We start from the raw sequence: 25,301 nt of genomic DNA on the forward strand, positions 1-25,301 counted from the left end.
CACATTCCAGGGGCTCCGACACAGGCTCCTTCGCTATCGCTGCGTGTCAGCACTCGCTGTCCTGCAAATGCAGTATCCTCCAGCAGAAACAGCCCCGTGTGCAGCCGCAGGGGCACATTCTTCAGCTTCCCACATCCCAGGTTCGTCTGATAAAGAGCAGTAACGCCAGCCTAGGGATCACAATGCAGTTCTGAGGTACAGAAAAGGAATGGATAACACGGGGGCCCCTTTGTACTGATGCACTCATCAACCCCCTTTTCTATAAATCTGAGCTGCACTCAGGCCTCTTAAATAGATAAAGTTATTAAAACGAACAAAAAAAATATATTTACATGTATCTTCCCATGCATATCAAAACATAGTCTTTGTTCACTCCCCTCTTCCTGTGCCTTCTGTGCATCTCAAAAATGCTCCTGGATTAAGGTGGCACAGTGAAGCAGAACACATCATTATCTAGTTCTGGAAAAACCTATGTGACAAGGCATCGACAAATTCACATTTGCCAATTGGCATCAAGCAGCTTTTTAATGCTAATTTCTCCTCAAGCAGTAAATAGTTTTCCACTATTCATTAAAAAAACCCAAATCCTTGACTGCTTAAGTGAGACAATTTAGAGAATTCTAAATTTGCTTTCCTCTGTTAAGGAGAAGCCTTCTCCTATTGAGTGTCCAGCATAGCTCCAGCCTGTGCAAGGGCTGGAGAGACACAGCATGCTCAGTCAGCTCAAAGATGACAGCATTAGTGCCAGAAGAGAGAACACTACCTCAGATTTCCATAGGCAGTTCATCTCTCTCAACAATGAGGATGAGCTATTAAGCCATGCTGACACAGCAAATCAGAGCATTATCAATATAGTAAGCAGATCAAAAGGATGGTGGTCAAATTTTCTTCTACATCTCATCTACTGCTGGGGAGGAAATGGAAGCATAACTGAGGCAAGATACTTCAAATGCCTCAGATATCAGCCTTTCATTTCAACAGCTGAAAGTCACATCTGCACATCCATTAAACCACACATTGCCTGTAGCTCTGCTTCTTGCATGGGACATCTGGAAAGTGAGCGACACTGGTGACAGGATTCTTCATCCAGCCACCGCACAGAGCAACTGCCTTCAGTGTCCAGCCACAGAGTCCCATCTCCCCCAGCATCTCTACTGCCACATGTCCCTGACAGCCCAGACAGCCCACTGGGTAATCAGGATAAGATGTCTGAGCACAAACTACAGTATTTCCTCTAATGCAGCTGCAGAGAACAGGTATCTGCATCTCCCCTGTTCTTCCCCACACCCCTGTTTCCCCAAATAACAAGAACTGCTACAGGTTTTCCTGGCTTAGGCAGCAGAAGATTCCCAGAGAACTGGCAAATGGAAATAAAAAGCAAGATAGCTGTAAGGGCAGGTCTAAACGAGGACATGGACTTTACATGACAATCGTGTCTCACTCTGCGCAAGACATATTGCAGACCCCTCATCTGCAGAATGACACACCATTCTCCAGCCCTTTAATACCTGTAAGATGCTGAATTCAAATCCTTGATTTTTGCTGTCCCCTAAAAGAATGAGGGGAATTCCATCTCCAGAACTGAACCCTGAGCTTGCAGACTCATCTGAGCAGCCTCTGCAAAATCCCTGAATGCAAACTTTAAAAATCTCATTAGGTTCAAATAAGTCTTCTCTCTCCCACCTCCACGAGTAAATGCAACTCCAGCTCAGATATGGGGAGACAGCTCAGGGCGGTAACCCAATCACTGGCAAGACAGTTTTACATTGTGAGTAACTGCAGAGGAATGGGGAGCTTGGGTATATTTATCCTATTAAATAGCCTTTCAAAAGAAACATTTGCAATGCTCTAGAAGAGCTGCTTCAAAAAGACTTGTTGGAGCCTTGCTATAGGGCTTCTCACTGCCCTCGACTTTGAGTCTGGAAGGGGTGGGGAGCCCCAAAGCTACACTGACGACAGGAATTCCCTTTTTAACAGCAGTTTTGACTTTTCTCAGCAAAATGGAAGAGCATTATCAGAAATAGAAAAACCATGAACAAACAGGTGAATGCAGGCATTCACTCCCAAGTACAAGAAATGTAATAACAGGTTCTTAAGGCATTATATTCTAATCAATGTTTTTAAATGCAAAAAGATCAGAGACTACAAAAGCAATAAAATACAAAGACTACATTCTCATTTTGTGCAATTAGATGCTCTTAAAATCCTGAAGTTCTCAGGTTTGCATATATAGAAAGCATGTAAAATAGCTTGATTTACTTTCTAAAACATTTTGAGAAGGAGACATTTAAAAGTTTTCCAAAATTTAACCAATATGTTGAGAAGGTGGTTAGAATACAGGACATGTAACAGCTCTCAGCTCTCTTGTGAAGCAGGGACAGATCATTATTTAAGATACAGAAAAATTCAAGGCCAAAAGATAAGTCATTTGCCAGACCTAACAACTGCTGGAGTACCAGTACAGAGCAGCCACTGGTATTTTTACTTCACATTGTCTAGACCTGCCTAGAGGAAGTTCAGATGACACGGTCAAAAAATCACTCAGCTATTTCTTTAATGTGTTCCAGTGACTGATGTTTATTCGAAGCCTTGCGCTTTCTCATTATGCAGGTATTGGTGCAAGTCATGCCTTGTGTCACTGCTTAAAAAGAACGTCCAGACTAGTATCAATACGTGGTATGGTGAACTCTGATAGAAGACTATATCCATGAAATCCTTGAAGCTTCTCTGTTCTTTGAAACCAATACTGCCCCTTAGAATAAGCTAGACTATGCATTTGTGGCACTGATTTACGAAGTTGTGTGGGTGCTTCAGAAAAGCTTAACAGCAAAGGCAACCATCTAGTAGTTGTTATGCCTAGCTACACCAGGCTGCAGAGACAAACTAAACAAGAATTCATCCTGTGACAGACAGAACTGCTTTCAATCACATGATGGTAGCCACTGTGAATCCCATCTATGCCATAACTTGAATACGGACAGCCAAACCAGTTAGTTTTCCCCAGTACAGCAGCCCATGCACCCAGCTCTGACCACTACCAGCAAATGTCTAAACAAAGACAAGACACTGCACTGTGAGATGTGGTCTACATGATCAGTTGCAGCAATGACTGTGGCTTCCTGTCCCAACCATCGAGACCCAAGCTGGGGACTTTATTCCAGAGCTTGTGGCCAACTAACTGGTCACAGCTAACATGCACTACTACTGCCCCAAGCACGGGGTTGTAAAAGACCGTGCAAATACAGCCTGTTTAAAGCAATTTCAGTAACTGTTTATCAGTAACTCCTCACTGCACATTTGGGGACTAAATGCAAACCCTTCGAGTGCTCTGGCTGTAGTTTCAGCACAGCTGACACCACCACACGCTGCCAGTGTAAGGGAAGGGCCCAGTGATCCCTGCTTCCCCCAGCATGCAAAACCCATGCTGTTCCTGGAACTTGCCCTGCTGATCGCCAGACACTTTCTGAACTAATTCCAGTTACTAATCCAGTAAAAGTTTGCTGGGTTGTTGGTTTTGGTTTTTTAGATAAACTCATTATATTTCTTGGAAGCATAGCTCCAGCCACTCTATGACTTAAGCAGCTTTTAGAAAATGTTTTCAAGAGAACAATGGCAGAAATTAGCCCTTGTCTCAAGTCAGCAAATAAAACTTCTGCTTTAGATAGGAAATACCATACTTTCATCTCCAAAAATCAGGCCAGGACACAAACTGTAAAATCGAGCTCCATCCTGCCATTAGTTGAAAGAAATCACCCATCCTCCTGTCTGATTCTCATAATTACTCCGCATCTCAGATGCGGACGAGAAAAAATGCAGCCTGAAAAAGGAGCAATCAGCAGACAGCACAAACTGAAGTGCTCTTAAATTCTGGAGACATCCCTCACCACTACCAGCCACTTCAACCTGAGCCTACACTGACATTTTGTTTTGGCTTTGCAGCCCCAGAATTATGATAACAACTCAATCAGTAGGGCTGCATACCTTATGTACCTACTGGTGCTACCTCGTTTGTGCCACTAGGCCTAAGAGTTAGCTTTTGACACAGACTACTCCTGACCATAAAATTTTGAAGATGACCCAACTCTGTATGCTACAAAAACCCAACAGAAACCATCATGTGAGCTCAGACCTTCCACCAGATCCCTCTGAAGGGCAAGAGGACTATTTGTACATGTGCTGGAAAACGATAAAGGTCACTGCAAGATCCTTCCGGCAATTGGCCACACCACTTCCTTTCAAATTAACACAAGCATTTCACTGAAACTCAGACCTGCCCTGTAACCTCAGCAATGGTGTATTTGTCAGCATGGTAAGGGTGCTAGAGTGCCAGCATCACGAGAGGCCAGCTAGTTCCTGCGGAACCCAGCAGCAAGGCTTTCAAGGGCACAGAGGGAGGCACTCTGTAGGAAACCAGCTGACCAGTTTGCAGCTTGACACCCGCACTCCCTGGGAATCACAGCCCCATTCCTTGAGTGAGCATCTCGGATCCACCTCTTGCCATCTTTGATGCAACAGGCTGGGAAATCCTTCAAGTGCTGGCTCTGTTCACATCACTGAGTTGGCAGGAAGGTAACCTAGTCTTAACCAGACCCACAGGGCACAGGATCATCAACGCAGCATGCAGGCTGAGAGACACTGCAACTGCCTCGAAGATCTGAGTCAGCACAGTTTCCTGGATGAAACAACACAAATCCACAGCGCGCTCTGGCCTACAGTCCAAGCTGTGTAAAGAACCACAAAAGATTTTCCTGTAGGACCGGATTTTTTCCACTTAGCTCTTGAACACTAAATTAGACCCCAGCTCAAAATGACTGAGAGAAATGAACCACCACCTACAAAAGAGAAACACATAATCGTTCCGCCTTCCTCCAATTTCCTTAGAAAAACTTTCATTCCCCTTCCACTACCTCAGAACAGTTCATTAGATGGCTGAGACAACAGAAGTCGTCTCGCATGGCACGTAACTACTTACATGGTCAGAGAGAAATATTCCTCAATGTTACAGGTTTGCTGAGCATCCTCACACTGTAAGTGATTTGTGATTTAAGTACCATCTCCTTTCAGAAGGGATGTACCTGATGCTCCAGAAAAAAAACAGTAAGGTTACCAGACCAATTTCCAAAGAAAATATGGTTTGAATATGGTTTTTTTTGGTTTTCAGCTGAAAAGCTGCTAAACCAAGTATAGCCTTTTCAAGTTCTTCAAATTAACCTAAGCTGTCCACTCCACTGCCGCGGCTATCACATTTGGAAGCTGTCAACAGAAACACCAAGAAGAACAAACTCTTACTGGCATTGAAGATCTAAGGACAGCATAGAGCAAAGCAAGGCCATACAAATCCAGCTTAATCTGGCTGTTGTATCCTTCACGTATTGCCTCCAAGAGGAGTTCTTGAACTTAGTAGCAGCACATCTCTGGTTTCAGAGCCTGCTCCCTCCCAAAGGGGTGTCCTCCCATTTACTTCTCATTTCCAGAAAGTGCTGGGGAGGTGGGGAGGGAAGGGTTATTTCCTGTCGTATACAGCATCCTCTTTTTTATAGCATGGCTTTCTCCACACTTGAAGTGAAAAGAGACATCTTATATTTACTTCTCTCTGTTTATAGTCCTACAGCTCATGCCAGGAAAAAACACCCTATGCTAAGACCTGGTGCCTTAAACTGAATTCATGTTCCAACTTACACTAAACAAATAAATGTTTTCAGTTTCACAGCTACCAAAGGCTTCTGAGAATGCCAGATCCCCAGCTACACAAGCCTTGAATGCCTCTGTATAGTGATTCACAGACAGACGAGCCACAGTTGTGCGAAGCTAAAAGAGAAAATAATCACTTGCGTGGTTCCTTTCTATCTAGATTCACTATACTCTCAAACTGAGTCCTGAACAACAGGAAACAGTTACCAAAGATGGATAAGCTTAGTCAAAAAATTCTTCCACTGCTCTACGAACAGTCTTCAGGAGGGTCAGGAAAACTTTTTAAAGGGTTTGCTAGTCATAGCTCCAGCACATCCTGTGACACAGCGCATGCAAAAGCAGTAGGCAGAGCTAATCTCATCACTTGTACAATGTTTAAGAGCACAAAGCCAGGTTCTGGTTTACTGAACAGAGAAGTTGGAAATTGCACAAGAGAAGTCTGTGATATGTAAAATGCTTCACACAGACTTAACCAGCCTTTACTCAGTACTCCAACTCATGACCCCCAGTGATTCAGAGCACCATGATTTAAGTACTACTGTCCTCTCAGATGATTCCCTCACCCACAAGTTACAGCACTAATAGCAGAAGTGGAAGCCATTTTCAGTCACAGTAGTTGACAGCTCCACACCCTAAACTTAAACCTCCACGTATTTCCTTTTCTATTGATATAACAGGCTGTGACCTGCAGCAACTATAGGCAGTAACATCTGCAGCCACTGCACCTGAATTCCAAGGAGGATCACAAATTGGAATCCTCACCCTAACATTCACACCCCCTTGATAGCATAAAAAAATCATCTACCTTTCACAAATGGAGAACTGATATGCAGGCCTGAACAGCCCAACATAACATGGCAAGTCCATGTTATATCAGAATAGAAAGCAAGTCTGACTCTCAGGCCTGTACTAAAAATACTTAAGTTGGAATTTCTCAGTCTGAATCTGCAGCCTGCTATGAGCTCCACCTGCTACCGAGTCTTTTGTCAGAATCCTCTCCTTTTGGAAGCAAACAGATTGGTGTTCCTACGGGCAGTTATAGTTAGCCCTATGAAAGATCACGAGGAACAATCATCTGCACAAATTAGAGAGTCTCCATCTCTCTCCCTGTGTGTCAACTGCCAAATTGGAAACAGCTTTGGTCTCCAAGGAGGGTAAGTGCAGCCTCTGACGGTCCTCTCCTAGAGTGGCTCTTCTTGTGCAAGATCTATTTCTGATCTCCGCCTGACAGCAATAGATCTTCAGGCATTTCCAGGAAGTCCCAGACAAAGGCATTAGCAAATGGCCAGTATTGACCTAACTGTCTCTGGGAGGGAGGCACGTTGGCTCAGACAAAAGTAAAGGACTTTAGCTCTGTTCAAACACAGCAACCCTCAAACTGAACAAGAGTGAAACAGCATGCTGGCTGAGTTTGGTGGAAGGAACAGATTGGAGTGAGTGTAAATGTTTTACACGAGCGACTAAGCAGTTAATACCATCTCAGTACTGACCTGGGCTGGATTGCAGCCAACATCCTAGATGGAAAAAAAATTAAAAATAAAAATAAAAATGTTAGTCACCAATGCACTAACCTTTTTAGTCCTCTATTTATCCTCACACACACAAAATAGTAAGTTAACCCTCCCCATGCATGTCATAAGAATTTTTATTTGCTGCTAGCTTCCCTCAGAAAGTTTCTAGAAACTGGGATCAACGTTCAAAAAAGTCCAGCAAGATCTGCTCTCCTCTGCCAAAACAAAACAAACCAAAAAAAAAAAATCATGAAAACCAAACAAGCAGCCACTGAACTGACCCCTCAGGGACAATTTCCCAGGGCCAAGGCCTCTGATCAAAATACCAACTCCCTTGTATTCCTGCAGGAAGAGGGGCTCAGCCAAGCCAGCTATCTGAGGAACCAGACCCTTCCTGCTACATCAGCATGCAGCTACTCCACAAGTGCTAGGTCAAAACACAGCGCGGGGTGCCACTTTACAAACATCTAACAAATCTAGTACAAAGCAGACCTCCATTAAACAAACCAAAGAGTCCAAGGGTGGGTATAGAAACAGCAGCAAACAAGACACTATAGATTTTAAACCACAGCTCTGGTAAATGGAATAAACAGGAGCTCAGGGCTCAAGACATTTCTAGTCCCTTGGCTGATCAGCCAGGCAAACACTCGTGGAAATAGTGCCAGTGGGCAGTAAGAGCATCACAGCGCTGGGAAATTTATCATACCCTACAATTTTGCTACAGCGGATGCCACTCCAAACCCGTGCTGCTCTCTCCAAGTCAGGTACGTCAGGTTGATGCCATATAATTAATATCTTGCCAAAAGTCAGTTTGCCCTCCTTGTGCAATGAAAGGAAAGACTCCCTCTACCTACTATTCTTCTTCCCTGGCAGCATGTAGAGCTTGCTGGGAAAGTCATCTGTCTCCTCCAGCAGACTAGCTTTCTTCCTTTCAGCACGAAAGTACGCTCTTTAGAGATCCGAACTGGGCAATTTGTTCTCACGCCTTTCTGGATAACAGACAGGCAGAGAACAGTAACAACTACAAGGACAGTAGACCAGAGTGGAAAACACTGCCATCATTTCTGTGCCAGACCCTGCTCGGCCCTGGACTACAGGACTTGGAGAAAAACTGCCAAGTGCAGAGGTGTGTGGCACCCAGCTACTACCAAGCAACCCTCAACATGCCCACTGAAATGAGGGCAGACAAGGGCATTTTTTAAGCCCTGGGTGGACTGTATTTGGTTGAAATTTGCCTAACTGTAGGCAGTTGGGTCTGACTTGAACTGAAAATTGTCATAAGCAGCATCCAGGTTACAACACATGCTAATCCAGTACTGGATAACTCTTCTGAGCAGCTTCTAAGCAGTAGCTTAGTGCCATAAGCAGTGGCAAATCAGAACAGTGAACACACAGCAGTGGTTTCCAGATCTTTGGGCAACAGCAAGCCTCATTTGCTTGCACTCCAGAGCCCTCAGGTGGAAATGACAAGTGCCTAAGTTTAACCACTTAAGAGGACACCTTACAACAGCTGTAGAGCTCTTACCACTTGGAGATCATAATTTGGTAACTGCTGATTCTAACTCATCTAGGGAAGGAAAACATGTTACATCAGGGTCTACATGGGAACTGAGCACAGGAGTTCCACTGGACAGTGAGCGCTGTGAAGTGAAGGATACAGTTTCACAAGATGCAGAAAGGCAAATTAACAGTTCACCACTGCCAAAAATGGAGAGGTTTTATTCCCTCTTCCAGACATGTGCTGCTGCCACTTACTTGTGTTGGCTCTGGCTCTCACAAGACCCCTCTGTGAATCAGTTCAACAGAATATACACCCAGCCAAAAAAACTGACTGCTTTATTTCGGGTTAGAAAAGAGAGATGAGCACAGCAGGCAGCAAGAAGGAAGGGGTATGTCCGAACAGCCAGACGAGGGAGCAGAAAAGGGGTAAGGGTGAGTGAAAGTAAAACCATCCTCCTTTCAGTAGCAGCAAGCCATTATATTGACTCAACTGCCAGCAGGACCACCACCTCAGATACCTCAGCATCTCACCTTTGCCCCACAGACAACCATAGTCAATAATAAGATTGCTAGAGATCACTACAATCCTATCTATCCGCACATGTAAAAATGATTTTGGACACAGCCAGAAACACTGTCAGAGCTTGCACATTCTAAGTTAATTATCTGCCTTTTAAAAAGTAGCAGAAACAGGAAAGCATGTGGACCCTATAACCAATAAAGGGAAGGGTAAGATTTGCATGGTTATGCAAGAATAGACATGAACTTAAGGGAGGACAAAACCAGCATCTTTTAAACAGTGGAAATCCTATCCAAGCAGCATAAATGGATCTGAATATAGACCCATCCAGGCAAAGTGCCAGTTACAAAATTTGAGACATACATAAAGATGATGAAATGAAGAACAGAAATATTAGTATAAATTCTGAATTCATTAAAAGCATTAGAAGCACAGATTCTGCCCATGAGATGTAGAATGCCCTGGCTACCAGCAAAAGGAGGATTCCGGCAATAGAGAACGGGGACACTAGAGAGACACTGCAATCGTGCAGACACTGCAATCGTATCCATATTTAGTACAGTCTTATTGAGACATTCCTACCCTGAAGGCTCTTAAATGGGATATCAGAATGCAAACTTGAGAGATTTTAGTCCTTGAAGAGAATATTTTTCATTAACTCCAGAAACTTCCCATTCAGTAAGTAACAAGCATATCTCCCAAGAGCATAAATGCAAAGAGCATTCAACAAATGCAAATCTACCCTTTAAAACCAAGGTATCTCAAGTTTGAAAAGCCTGTGCCTATAAGGAGAAATAAAGTCCCAGCAAATCTCACCCAGATACTGGAGATGCTAAATAAAAGGTTAGTATATTAAGATATAAATAAAGACAAATTAAAAAGACTTGCTGGCTTTACCCGCCAACCACTCTGAGGCAGGCTGTTTCCCCTTTGTTTTAAAAAAGGAACTTTTGTCAAATGTAGTATGTGGTTTAACTGGCTTGTTAAAAATATAATTACTAAGAAAGTACTCTCAAAATGGTGGATTTTTCTTTTTAAGAAGTTTTCGTTTCTGCAAGGGTTCTCTGCAACAGAGAGCGGGAACAGACTTGGAAGCAACACCGAACTCTTTATAAGCCAAAAAGCGTAAGTCATCATCAGCAACTGACTTTACACAAAGCGCTGCCAAAAGCACAATGTAAACTCACAGAGCAGGGTAGGGGGAAATGACAACAAAATATTTAACATTTTTCAGTCATGTGGATCTTAGTACTACTTATAACTATAATAGGTAGAAAGTTTTAAAAAGAAGTTTTCAATCTGATGAGCATTCTACTAAAACTTAAAGATAACCCAAGTAATTACAGATAGTGGGCAAGCAACATCTTTGAAAGACAACAGAGTACCAGAGGCCAAGAAGCACATGGTTAAAAATCTAATTAAAGCAGCTTCTTTTTACTTCAAAAGCAGCTTCTGGGAATGAAAGGAGGACAATGTTCCAGAAATTATTGTGGGAACGGGTCCCCCAGCCTACTTTGGGAGAAGATGTGGGTGGTAATTTGATGGAGATTGCTGATGGCTCTACAGCTCTAGAGCTCTGCATTCTTTTTTTTTTTTTTAGCACTGGCAGAAGAATGTGGCCCAAGAGTTTCACAATGTCATGACAGAGGCCCACTGAAAGAAAGGAAATTGTTAAAGCCAGACAGAAAACTAACATTTTTAGAACTGGAATATATTGTAGCCAGTGAATGGAGAAGAGCTGGAGAATGTTTAAGGTTTTCTTATCTCTTCCTACTGTGAGAAGGTAAATGACCTATCCTTTTACCTATCATCTGGCATCATGACAGAAGTATTAGTCACAAGCCTCTTTCTTGTTTCATCACTGGCAAGAGAAATAGTGAGGATTTCTTTTTACCAAGAGCAGTATTAATAAAGCAATTAAATGCATGACAGCTTCTTCATCTCAAGTGTCCTGCACAAAAGTTGTTGGTTTTTTATTAGGCACGGAAAAATTCTATTCTATCAACTGAAGGCTGTTTTACTCGCAAGAGAACTCATGACCATGGAAAACTGCAATTAAAAAAAAATTTATAAAGACCAAAGAGAAAGTAGATTTTTGAGAGGTAAAGATGAGTAAGAGAGACCAATCTCCAGCACTGACCAAAAATGGAAATGCCAGCAATACTGAAATAGAAGCAGCATGAGAATAAACTTCCCTTTCATAGGTACATGAAATAAATCCTTCTTCAAATTACTTTCTAAAAAAGGGTTTTCAGCATGATCTCTGATTCTTCCTCCACCAATCCTATGACAAAAGTCAACAATCACCTGAGATAACTGGAGAGAATATTTTGCACTAATCTGCAGAAGTCAAGACTCCCAGCGCCTACGTTTCTGCTCCGCTGAAAATTAAGTTGACTTTTTTGTCTCAACTCATCGTATTCTTCCCTGCTATACACTGAACCAGGGCATAGTAGAAAATTGATTCATTTTCCTATCAAGTACCTAGATGCAAAGCTATTTTATATGGACATGTACCTACTCACATCACTATCATCCCATTACTGTTGGGTACTTTCAAATTAATCTGATCCACTTCAGAACCACACCAGCATTCACAACCCACAGAGAAACAGAGGGACCAGGCTCTTCCGCTTACACATTAAATGTACAAAGACAACCTCCCACACACGCACAGCAGTGCAACTGCCTCCTCGCTAAGAACAATATTCCGCTCCTATCTCTGCGACAAACCCAAGCCTAACTGCTTAAAGCAGCTGGAAAATAGACTAACTCCAACTCCCCCTCCCCCCCCCCCCAAATAGAAAATAAAAAAATAGCTGTTTCTGCCAAGCAAGCACTGAATACACTGCATTCCATTTCATTAAAACAATTACTCAGAAGCCAGCCAAGAATTACATAAAGCTTCCTCCCTGCACCACCCCCAGCCCCTTCTCTTCAACCCTCCTCCCCAGCAAACAGCTTCCCAGCTCTGCAAAGACAGGATCGCGCCAGAGCGATACCGTCCCAGAGAAAGTGGCACCAAACGCCTCACATCGCACTGGCTATTCCATCCCCCGTAGAGCATTTTTCAAACCTAAGCAATGCAATCAGAGGACTCTAGCAGATCCAGACAGCCTAGAAGGTCTCTGAATTTCACACCACCGTAATCTGTACCATGATGATCTGCTTCATGTAGTTTTCTCCCTCACATTTGATGGAAAAGTAGCATCCAACAAATTAAGCCCTTAACCAACTCTTACAGAAAAATGAGTGATAGCCTAACAGATTTTATCTCTAACTTGCATGGCCAAGGCTTTTAAGCACGATCCCAAGGCAGAAGGTGCTGGAGGCGCCAGATTTAAGCAATTAAGAAGTACGGGAGCAGCATGCCAGAGCAGCTGTGCTTGTGAGGCACTGCCCAAGGGAAGTGCTCAGGACAGCCAAGTAGCAAATCTCAGATTAAGCGCCAGCAGGATAGATTGAAAACTACAAGCTCAGGGTTATAAGAACCTGACTGAAATTCATCCCAAACTCCACACAGCCATTCCACAGCTCTCAGCCTGACTGACAGCACTGAGCTCCTCGCATTTCACAGAAGAAATAAAAGGCAGCTTCTTCTGGCCAACACCACTCACCCACCCACAACACTAAGTTGGCCACTGATAAGAGATTTCATGACGTGGATGAAATGGCATTTCATTCCCTCCCCCAGTGCTCCAGCTCTCTGCAGGGATCCTGTCTAACTGCTGGAGCTGCTCACAGCCAGGCAGAATAGTTCCAGCTGTGTATCACGCTGCCTAACCAGACCTACACAGCCCAAGAAATGTCTCCCACATAAAACCATAACGAACAGAGGGAGAGCTGCAATCCAGAAGTACTTACTCCTAGGCATCTTACTCTCGTGGACCACCTTTGCCCAAAAGGGGTAATCTGCTAGCAGCAACAAAAAACCCTAGTCCCAAGGCAGCTGCCAGTGCTGAGGAATGGGGAGCACCAGACATAACTAATGGCCAAACACGATGAGCAGCAAGAGAAGACCAGCCAGGCCATCACCTTATTCCAACTCATGGGGCACCAGTAACCTCAACTGGCATGCAGTTAGCCTTAGGCACTTTTGTCTGACCCAGCTGAAATTAGTTGTTCCAACCCAAAAGAAACCTTTTCAGAGAGAAGCCTTGAACTTGTTTAGAACCATGAAAGAGGATAGAACAAGGGAGTATTAAGCCCCTAATCCATGGCAAATCATTTACAGCCCTCCTGCCCATGACCTTTTCTACTTCTGGCTTTTTTTGCCCCCTCCTGCTCTTACAAAAACCCAGCCTAATCACAGTCCCTGAACCACCACAAACTTCCCGATAGCATGAAGTGAAATTCTCTGCTCACCTTGCTCTTCAGGGATGGAAATAAAGCAAGATCCTATCAGGCGTCTAGACAGACAAAGGATTAATTCTGTCTGCCAGCTCAATTTTGTGACAAAAACATGGGATTGGTTTATTCCTGGAGACCCCATACAGTTTGATTTATAGCTGAGCCGTTTAAAGCACAATTCCCCATGCAAAGTGTCATTCAGAAAGTTTATTCCCTGGAGCGCCATTTACTTTTTTTGATGTTCTTCACATCATTTGCAAAATGTTAGAGGTTTAATCACATGCAATAAACAGTAAAAACCAAGAAATCAAGCTACACTCCACTGCATGCAGCCAGCCAGACGTACTCAGTAGCTCACCCAGCAAAGCCATCTACACCAAACTTGCACATGATAAAAAGAACGCTGAGAGAAGTGGCATGACAAACTGCATTTGAAGACTTCAGACTACCCCATCATCATTTAAATAACTTGAACTAAACTTGTTCACAGTGTAGAGACAGTCCAGCACAGGGAAAAAGAAGCCAAGCAATAACAACGCAGGCTGCCTCCCCCTGTGGCCTGCCATAAGTTCTCTTGGATCCTCAGCTTATGGTTGTCTCAAATTGCTTAGATAAATTTCCCATGTAAATTCAGAATAATTACTGTCTGCTACAAGAAAAAGCTGCATTTATATGAGCAGAAAAAGAGCTTACCAGACTCCTAAACAGCACAAACACATAACCTCAGGGACTCAAGTTCCTATAACTGAAACACCAACACCAAACTTGTTCCATAGCACTCCAGTTGCTGTTTCTACTTTGTTTGCTTCATCGAGATTTAAAAACATACATACACAGAAGAAAAAGCATGGATTTTGACACCAGTCAATCAAGGGAGACTGTCCCCAGCCAGCTGGTTTCTGCTGCTCTGGCGCCATTTGTAATGAGAATAAGCAAGAATGGGAAAAATAGCTAAGAGTGATATGAGAAAGTCATCACCCACCTCCTATTTTTATGGTATATCTTTAGCACACGACATTCTTTGAATGACTTCACGATGCTCTGTGGTAAAGGGAAAGACTAGAGTAGAACTGCTGTGGGGAACTTGGAAGGGAAAGGAGATCTTTTCTCCCTACTCACAGCCTGTCATAACAGAGGATGAAGAAAGGATGAGCAATCAGAAGGGCAGAGAGGGAACATTAAACAGGGCTGAGAAGGGAATAAAAACTTATAAATCTAATTCAAAGTTGCCATTGTAAGCTCTTCCAGCAATGGTGACTGGAGAAGCTTGAAAGAGTTACTATTCTGACATATTCAGCTGGAAGCTATTTCAGAAACACAAAGACCTCAACAAATATTAACCATACTTTGCAGGTAAGGAGCTATTATCCCTAATTTCACAGGCGGAGAAACAATACGCCTGAAGTCAGGGCAGGTTTTTGAGGCTGTGGATAAATGGTTACCTTATGCTAGATTAAACATAAACCACAGCTAAAAAAAGTGGCCTCACCTACTTCCCAGTCCACTGTCCATGTAAAAAAAATGACTTTCAGAAGAATCAGCTTGTGGATCCAGCTAACTGCGCAACAGTTATTGTGGAGACAAGGAAGGGAGATGGGAGGAAAAAAAAAAAACACCACCACCACACCTTACAGCAGCCAGCAGTTAAATCACATTAAACAAATTTGAAATCACAACTTCCACTCCTCCCCAATCCATTTAACTTCAGCCCAAAATGGAAAGGAATGGTGCCACTCCTTGCTTCTACACTATGCTGGATTTAGTTATCTTGCCACAGGGTGAGACAGTTCAGCTTATTGATCCAATGGCAAATCATTTGTTCAATTTGGGGGAAAGGGCTGGTTTTCCAAAAGATCAGCAATTTGAACCAATTCGCTCTGGTGCCTGATACTCACGAAGTAAGCCACAAGCACACAAGAGATGGGGAAGCTGGAATCACCATTTTTGGCTGCAATCTGAAACTGGATGAGACGCAAGGTGAGATTTTACAAACACTGAAACAAGAACAGGACCCAAAGATCTCCACAGTTCCCTACCTAGCATTTTAAAATATAATAGCCTAGTAGTCATGACAACCTGTACTTCCAGGGCTTGTTATTAAACCTAAGTTAGTTAGGACAGGCTAAAGTGAGCAAGAAACTCATTCCCTAAACCCCATCATCTTACCACAGCCTGGGGAAGCTTCCCACAGACAATGTCTCACTTTCAGGCAGCTGGAGCACAAGAGCATCTTCATTAACAGCTTCCGCACCAGACAAAAAGGGGCACAGAAGATCAGTACACAAAGGGAAGGAGGCGTAGTCTGAGACTCGGAGCAGGAAACTGGGACCAGAGATCCTATTCACTCACACTGATTTTCAACTAGCACAGCACAACTGAATTCAGAATGTGTTCTGGCTTTCTCCAAAGCTGCAGTAGATCCCAGATACCACAACTAACGCATTAGTCCAATTCAAACAGATTGTTTTTCGGCCATGAACAGGCTTTCTCCCCCCTCCCCTAGTTGCACAGATTTAATTTAAGGAATTTACATATGTCTTTCTTAGCAGTAGATCAGAAAAACAACTCTGATCTAAGTAGAAGTGAATTGTTATTGCTTGTTCTGCTGCCAGACTTTAGAATTTTATCCATCATTTCTGCAGTTTCACAACTTGTTTCATATAATAAATACACTTCATGGGGAAAGAGGTGAGGGAAAAAGAGTCTGGAGAAATTAAGGTATCATGATTCCCTGAGAAAGGAAGAACAAGTAGAGAGACAGAGTTAAAGAAGATGTATGAGAAGTTAACCATTTCTTTCTTTAGTGGTAGAGATGGTGTTGGAGGATCAATTTTAACCAGGAGGGCAGCTGAACACTTCGGATAAGTTGACCTCTCCCAGCGAGGGACAAAGGAGCTAAAGACAGCGCAAAGTCCAGCCTTTCCATGGAAATAGAGCAACAAGAAAAGAAGCCTCTCTCTGCATCGCACACTGCTCGAGGCAGAGGACTCCCTGTCTGAGTTGCTCAGGACAATGAAGTCCCTGTTTTACGAGGGGTCAGGACAGCTAAGAAGCTGAAACAAGTCAGAACCCCATTGTGCAGAGTATTAGTTCTGTTTACAGTCTTCTCGCCCAGCAGCAGGAATGACTCAGAAACCTGAGCCAGTAGAAAGCCAAGGGACCAAATTACTTTACCAGTGTTTCCCCCCACTGCCATTTCCTGGGCGTAGCTGACCATAAGCAATTTCACACTAAACTTTCAGTCCAATAAGACCAAAACCTTATGACTTCCAAACTGAAGGAACCGAGTCAGAAACAGGCAAGCATCCCCCTCAAAAGAGGGACAGCCAGCATAACCCTGCAGAGCACAGCAATCTTCCAAATGTTAGGAGAGATGACAGATGGAAACACATGCACCCCCCTCCACACTCCCATGAAAAATCAACGGCAAGATTGCTCCCTTTAAAGTCAATCTTGAGAGGATTAAGCCCTGAAGAGAGGGTGGGTTAGAGTTGCTAAAACAGAGGGAAACAACTTTTAAAGTAAAATCTCTTGTGCCGCTGAACCTTTGTGCCCAGAATTTTGAAGCCACACTGCTAGACAAACCTTCTGCAAAAGAAAAATCCTTCTAGAAGTGAGCAAGCACCTAAAATAAGAAGCTTACAGTCTAGTTTACATGCACAGCCAAAACACTGCCATAAATATGTTCCTATTAAACAGAAATAACTTCTTTGTAAAACATCTTTTACAAGCTCTAGTGAAGGCTGTTTTGGTTTTGATTGCAAAATCCAGTCAAAAAAAATCTGAAGCCTTTTAAAAGAAAAAAAAAAAAAAAAAAAAAAAAAACAACCAAGCAGTAGAGAAGTGAGAATTTCAAAGCCATCAAAAGAAAGCTTCTAAAAGCAACATCATTTCTGTTTGGAGTTACCAAAGCTCAAAAAAAGAAGAATAAATAAAAGGTTTCACAGTAGTGTTTGCAAACAACCCCTTTCAGAAAAAGTCTGTAAAGAACATTCAAAGTCAAAATCAAACAGTATCTGACTAAAGCAAATGGAAAGTTTCCTTTCTCTTACTCCTCTCACCATAAAATACATGACACGCTACATGAATTAGATTTCTTCCTCTGCAACCAACAGATCCCAATGGACTGTTCACACACTACTTAGACACGGTAGCACCATGGAACCAAGAATAATTCAACATATAATTCAGTATCTCAAATTGTCTGAAGCAGTTAAGTGCAGTTGGTCACTTGCGTGCTGGAAGCACAGCATGTAACAACAACACACTGCGCTCTGATAATCCCCTGAAAGGGGCGATAGCCCTGAGTTAGGATTTTCACTCTTTAGGACAAAGTTTTACTCTCTGTGCCAATTTACAACACTGCAGAACGGCAAACTCATTCAGCAAGCTTCCTGTCAAACTCCAAGCACATCCGCAAAATATGCTTCCTTAGAGAGATTCGAGGAAGACAATCTGGACAAGTCCGGTCAGCTGCTCAAATTCACCGTCTCCTCCCTGCCTTCCCACAATGTGCTATTCTAGTTTATACCCGGACCCAGCACCGAGTGTCCTGCACCATGGAGGCTCCCCCAGCTTAACGGGGTGCATGAGTTCTGCCTGCAGAGCTCTGAAACAGTTTCCTGTGTGAGCTGTGCGCTGTAACACCACGTCTTCAACACTGAGGGGGGAAAAAAAAGGAACAAAGTTTTTTTTCAACTCCAAACGAATCCCCAAAGCAACACAAATCCATTCTCACGTTTGTTTCATAACCTCTCCAGCCCAAGCAGCATGAAATTGAGATACTTCTGGACCTCCATTTTACAGTGCACAAGTACACACTGATCAACTCCATCAGCTCCAGGAAGAGGGAGGAGATTTTTGATGAATTCAGGGAGTTAAGAGAACAGACATACCAATGGGCTTTGTAAGGTGTTCCCTCATGCCCAGCAAGGTCCATCAGGCACTAGGCATTTCTGCACCGCACAGATTCAGAATGCTGTGGAATTCAGATTTCCATGGTGTGGAAATATCTCAGTTGATTTTACTTGACATCAACTCTGAACCTGCAAGGCATATTAGCTCAGGCTCAATGCTAAACTACTTTTGGGCCAAAACTGGCCCTGGAAGCAGTGCAGCTATGTCCACATGGCACTGTGCCTGAACCAACAAGTCCTGCCGGACTAGCTTGACTCTGGACAGAGGCAGCGCAGATGTCTGTATCCATGGCACAGTTAATCCACAACTCAGATAATCCACCCATAGATAATGAGGAAAGAAAAACAAACAACTCTCACTTCAGTTCAAAAGTTTGACTTATTTCAGGGGAGCTGTATCAGCAGAGCATTGTTCCCTTATGTATGCATCCCAAGGTGAATGGCTTTAGAAAAATAAGTGAGCAATTTTGGGGCTAACAATGATTTGCAGAGGGAAAATAGCTGGTGTGCCTTTCCATGGTGAATTTTGTACACCAAAGAAAAGCTTAGAGAGAGAAAAGCTCCCACTTTTTCTGTTTACTGCTTACTGTTAGATAATCAGATCTTGTCCAATCTGAAAGACTGCACAAAAATTGAGAAAGACATAGTGTAATTACAGCTTGATGAAATCAAGCTGCTGAGACAAAAATTTCTATTTTAAAAATCAGATCACAAGTTTAACTTTTGGTCGTGCCAATGCATTTAACACTTCAGAAGAACGAAACAGACACATTCAGATTTTTTTCAGAATTTCTTTGCAGTTCACCTCTAATCCTCCTACAGAGGAAAGGAAAAATGTGTTGAAACTGCAGTAGCCTATTCGGACAACTGGAAAGTCACACTACCACTGTTCAAGGAATGCAACAATTGCAGTGGGCACAGTACAGCTCCCATGGTTCGTTAAAGAGCATGCTGATGAGACACTAAACTGGCCCTACACAATGCTATCTGTATGCTCACCTTGAAGGGCCACTCAGCAAGTCAATACACAGACTGGGTGAATCCTGTTCTGACTAGCAACACATTCCTGAACAGGCTAGAAACTTGCTCTCGGAGCAGCACCAAATCCCCAAGAGATAACCAGTCTGATGGATATGAGAAACGGTAAACAGAACTGTCTCCACTTAAAGAAACAATAACTGTGAGAAGAAGCTGGAGTAGAAATTCATTCTGCTTGCACCACCAGCTACTTCACCCAGGCAGAGGGTGAGGTTTCACTCCCTAAGAACAAGTCCTTCGTGGTGCACCTTTCACCAGGAAGCCATGCAGCTGATGGACTCCTTGCCCCGTAAGTTTTATCATTAGCCCAATTCACAGTCTGTTTTCTGAAGGTGTGACCACCAGCTTTAATGCCAGCACTGTAATGTGAGCTTCCAGGTCCAGTAATAAAACTGCAATTTTCCTGGAGCATATCTTAACGTCTGGTTTCTATTAAAGGTAGGATGGAAGTAACGGATCGCAGCCCATCCCCAGTGTCTGATTTAATCAGTTTCATAAGCGGAACTCAGTCACCCTAATGTCTCCCAGAGCACAAGGGATTTTGGCAGATCCACCCCCTTTCCGGCTTGGTACCAAAGGAACTCAAACTCTCTAGATCTTTCCAGTGAGACCAGTTGCCTGACATTTCCCTGCTACGCGGTTTCGGAAGGTTTCGGCACACCTGGGAGAAGCAAAGGGAGGCCAAGGATGAGCTCCGAGCCTGGCGGCACGTCGGGCAGGGGCTGTGCTCCGCTCACCCCCGAGGGCTCCCCAGCGATCGCTCTATGCCCGTGCAAAGTTACAGATCTCCCCCAAGAATAGGCTCGAGGGGCTGGGGCAGCGGCAGGGGAGGAGGTGTCTGCTGAAACCCGACCACGCTCCACGCTGCTCCCAGGGTACGGGAGCGAGGGGCGCCTTTCCCGGCCGGGGCAGAGCCGGGACGAACACCGACGGCCCGGACCGCGGGCGGGGGCGGGCGGTGGCGGCCCCGGGGCAGCCCAGCCGAGGGGCCTGGGGGCGGCGCGGTCCGCGCGGCGCGGCGAGCCGGGAGGGCCTGCGCGGTCCGCGGGGAGCGACGCGTCCCCGGGCGCCGGCGGGCCCGGCCCGAGCCCTGGCAGGCCCGGCCCGAGCCCCGCGGCGCGGAGCCGGCGGCGGCGGCGCCGCCGAGGGGCGCAGCGTGGCCGGGCGGGCCGCGGCGGGGGCTGCCCGGGGCGCTGAGGGGCGGCGCCCCCCGCCGCGGGGAGTACGCGCGGCTCGGAACTCACCCAAGTCGTCCATGGTGCCGCCGTGCCCGGTCCGCCGTGCCCGTGCCCGTGCCCCTGCCCGCTCCGCTGCCGGTGCCGCCGCCCGCCTCAGCGCCTCGCAACTTTCCCGGCCCGCCCCCGCGCGAGCCCGCGGCCCGCGCGCGCCCCCGCCGCGCCGCGCCCGCCCGGCCCTGCCCCCTGCCGGCGGCAGCGGGAGCCGCCAGCCCGGCCCCGCCGGGGGGGGACTAGGCTTCCCGGCCCCGGGCGGGGCGGGCCGCCTTCCCCGGCACCGGTGCGCAGTCCTTGGGGTGGAGAAGTGCCCCGGGAAGTGCCGGGCGGGGACAGCAGCGCCCAGGGCTACCGCCCACCCGCGTGCCTGGCCGCAGCTCTGTCCCCGGGGCAAAGCCTGCCCTGCCGCAAGGAGCCGTCCCGCCCGCCTGCCCGGGCGAGGCACCGGCCTGCGACCCCACGCACGTCCGAGGCTGCCGGTGGCCCGGCCAGGAACGCAACCCAAAACCCTGTTCCCTTCACTCGAGGAGCAGGACCGTCCCCAGGGGCACGTCCCCCCGAGGGCAGCGACGCAGTCGTGCCAGGCTCGGCTGGGGTGCTGCAGCCCGGGAGAGCCCTGCACGCTGCCACTCCGCGCCCCGAAAGCCTTCGAACAAATCGACGTTTCTGAGCCCCAGATGACTGACCCGATCCACAGGAAAGCTTGGGCAGGTGAAACCTTTCCTGAACAATTTTCCACAAGCTGTTGCCACCATAGAGGAAAGCCACCAACCACTTCTCCTTTGCTCTGTTTAAAAACCGTAACAGCCCTCCTGGATTTATCATGTGATAGTGCGTCTTGAACCACCATTTCCCAGTTGTTTTTCCTTTCAAACCACTACCAAACCACACTCCAATACAGCAAAGTCCTCAGCCTTACCCGAACCACAGAGCAGCTCCACCCTCATCACAGCTAGTGTTTACTCTACCATCACGCTCTGGCCAAGTCGACATGGCAGTAAAAACAGTTGCTCAGCCCAAGTGTTCAGCTCCCAACCTGATGGGAGATACAGCGAAAACTATCAGTGTGGGAACAGCTAAGGACCCCGGAAACATGGCTCTTGTAGCACTTTTCCTTACAAAATTACTACCAAGTCAGAGAATGTTCTCAGACCTGAACAGCCCGTGTCCCGTTGTCTAGCCTAGATTATGGTATTTTCATAAAAACAGAGAACATGAGGTCAGCTGCTAGCAATCTCCAATGCTTTATTTTTCACTCTCTAGGCACAAACACACCCAGTTTCCCCAGCTAACACAATTCAACAGACATCATTATTTCCTGTGTTAAGAAACGCTATAACGAGAACAATCACTAGGGGGGCATGGAAATATCCCCTCCCTAGCCCCAGCCAACGCTGGCAAATAATCAACAGCCTCCAGGAAATTCATTCCAGGTTTTACTCAGGATCCAGGACTTCTCAGAAAATGACATCCTTACCTACATCTAAGTACAACACAAATATAAGCAAAGACTTTCACCGCGTGCTTCACCATCAATGCCATGGATCTGGCTTGACACTCTCCTTGCTGGTCCCTGAGCAAAATTTAAAACATTATTTGAAGGGACTGTTACATTTTCTCGAAACCTATCCCTGGCTGTACAATGATGGCTTCAGGATGTGCCCTCCCCGGGTGGAGCAACATAAACCACTAGGATTTGCGGGTAACATAGTGGACATAAGATCATCAGAAACGTGTCCTTTCCTGGGATCTGTATGTTTCTTCTAGCAACACGTGACAGGCATCTGTCTTGACTTGGGTTGTATTTTTACCTCTGCATACATAAAGTGCCCACTGTGCTCTGTTCATATTGTAGCCTAGTATGCAATTTTTATCTTTGGCTTCCTCCAGTGTCCTTTGGGAGTCTGGAAGTGAGTGCAAATCAAAAAAGCAGTTTCTATTCTGTCTCAGGACTGAAATAAACATGTCATAGCACCAATTAGGGTTGCACCCACAAGAAATAGGTTGTGTCCAAGCTGCTCAGTGTAAAAAAAAAAAAAAGTCATTGCCTCTAAACCTTTGCCTATGGCTTCGGCACTGCTATGAAAGGGTCAGTGAGATGGAAAGGCAGGGCTGTCACGAGTGATACTATCCTCTAGTAATATGGCTTTTAAAACCAGCCTTATTCTCATTGCACTCCTTATAGCCAGGTGCTGTTCATAACCGAATTCTTCTTCACACACTAACATTTCTTACTTAAAATTGTCAGTCCTTAACCCTCCCATGATAGCCTAAGGAGTAGGGGTAGGTTAAAACCCAAGCTGGTAAGACAACTGCTCAGTGGTATGGGTTCAAGCTAAATTCACCCAAACAATGTTCACCTTCTCCTGTCCTTCCTAACGCCCTGGAACATCCTGTTTTGTCAGCATCTACCTGCTCTCTGCCTCCGAAACTCTTACTGACTCACGAACACGTGCTTGAGCAGCAAGCACCATTCTTACACAACTGCCAGCTGCTGGCAGAAGCAGCTGCAGCTCCCCAGTGACAGCCACTTCCAGCAAACTCTTTCCCACCAGAGCAGCGTACCCAAGGCGTGCCCAGAGGCTGCTGGCAGGGCTGCGGGGGAAGTGACCCTGAGACCCAGCTACATCCCTCATAACTGGTGCCGGACAGGAAGCGCTAGGGAACGAAGGCAGGTATGTGCATCAGAGAAATACATGGGGCTTCCTCTCACGTTGTGCCCTGTGACTAAGACACCTTGTGACTCGACTTATCCTTGTCTTTCACAGAAGACGTGACAAGAAGTTATTGCCCCCATTTACAGATGGGAATCACGGCTGGGAGCTGGAAATAAAGTCAGACAATGAGTCAGTATCAACCTAATGTTGGACTTCAGGACTTCCTGGCTCCACACAACCCAAGTGTTCAGAGTATTTGCTCAAGGCGTCTTTCCCTCTTGTCAAAGCATAATTTACCAGTTATGGACCAGCTCCATAGAAGGGTGGCTTAACCCACTGACCTCCACACACTTGACACTCAGCGACTAGATGGATTAACTGTCCACCTGTCCCCTGCAGGGCTGTACTCTCAGACTGGCTGCCAAACCAAGGAGCAATACAAGCTCATTTCATAATACCTCTTAGGAAAAGCACCATTATTTACAGCAAACTAAATCTACGTCAGAGAAGAACAGATATGAAGCTGCACTGACTTGTAAGGCGTGTTTAGAGCTTACCTGTGCACTTTCCAGAGAGTGACTTGAAACGGCAGAGTGATGACAATGACTTTGTTGCGGCGCGTGTCCTCTGTGCTGTGCCACATGGACATCACGCAAGGAGACACAGCTCTTTCTTCAGGTGAATGCATAAAAGACAAATTCAGGCAGAGCTTTAGGCTTAAGGCAATGGCAGTAAATCTCAACATGCAACTTCCCCATTCAAGGTCCAACTTTATATTTCTTGGAAGGATCTATTACAGCAAAACAAACAAACTTTGTTTCTAGCATAAGATGTAGGACTTCGCAATGCAGAATGAAAGCACCACGCCAGTGTATTATCACAGTCAGTTTTGGCCGAAGGGATGAGAAACAATCAAGTGATAAACCCAATATTTACTGACACAGTTTATATGAATCAAGCAATTATATTAACTGTATTACTCACTGTAAACTATGTATGCCTTTGGTATTTATCAGTGTGGCTTATTCTGCCAGAGGGTAATGGCATTCCTACGCTTCAGGTTTTGATTTCAAATTGATATTGCTAGCAACGAAGTACAAATGGGGGGAAAATGCCATCGAGGAGGTTTCACTGTCACTCTTTGGTCACTGTTGCGTATGATACTCTAGCATAGCTGAATGTTACAAATAAACCTGACAAAGAGGGAACATTAATGTTGGCTACTAAGTTTTCTACTCTGCTTACTTATAAACAGCCGCCAGGCTCAGGGTCTTATAGGCAGGGTAGGAGCATTCGGATGGCACACATGACCATACAGGGAACTTCAGAGGTAACTTGTCAGCAACATAAGCTACATCCAATCCACACAAAGTGACAGAGGGCAGCTGCTTCCAGCTCCAGTGGAGATTCAGCCCAGGGAGCTGGTGCGCCATTAGTCTCCCTCCACAGGGTCTACTTAGGTATTAAATAAGACAACAGCTGTAACTTAGAAATGGATGGGGTTTACTTAAGTTATAAAATAGGATTTTACACCAAACTCAGCAACTGTTTTTTCCAGAGTAAAGGTTTGTGATTCCTTTGACAATAAGGAGCTCTTTTTTTCTTTTTTAAAGCAAGTGATGCCAATGGATATACATTAACAAACCCCCACAAAATGCAGGTTATGGTACTGTGTGCTGAAAGCTGTCCCTTAATAGGTCTTGGAGCAGTTCTGGAGCCAGACAAGCACGATTCAGACTTTCACCCCCTTGCTTGCTCCAGGGACGCCAGCCCTCTCCTCGCTGCCTAAGCTACCTTCCGAGAGGTCGTGCTCCTCAAGGGATCCTCCTCAGCAAGAGCTACACAGAAACGCTTCTCCAGTACCCCAGTTCCTCCTCTTCCATTTT

General features: G+C 45.3%; 2 protein-coding genes across 3 annotated transcripts in view; one reads left to right on the forward strand and one right to left on the reverse strand.

Moving 5' to 3' along the window:
- Window positions 1–20,874, reverse strand: part of PXN (paxillin) — a 48,079-nt gene extending 27,205 nt beyond the window's left edge. The window contains exon 1 of one of the 2 annotated variants that reach the window (XM_075516355.1): window positions 20,771–20,874. In XM_075516355.1, the coding sequence (XP_075372470.1) occupies window positions 20,771–20,783 (13 nt within the window). In that variant the 5' untranslated portion in view covers window positions 20,784–20,874. Of the gene's footprint in view, window positions 1–14,405; window positions 14,437–20,770 lie in introns of those variants that run through there. The other variant, XM_075516354.1, reaches the window with a different exon arrangement.
- PRKAB1 (protein kinase AMP-activated non-catalytic subunit beta 1) overlaps window positions 1–25,301 on the forward strand; it is a 423,514-nt gene that overhangs the window by 262,382 nt on the left and 135,831 nt on the right. The window lies entirely within an intron of this gene.

This window comes from Mycteria americana, chromosome 13 (assembly GCF_035582795.1).
Source record: "Mycteria americana isolate JAX WOST 10 ecotype Jacksonville Zoo and Gardens chromosome 13, USCA_MyAme_1.0, whole genome shotgun sequence".
Lineage (NCBI taxonomy): Eukaryota > Metazoa > Chordata > Aves > Ciconiiformes > Ciconiidae > Mycteria > Mycteria americana.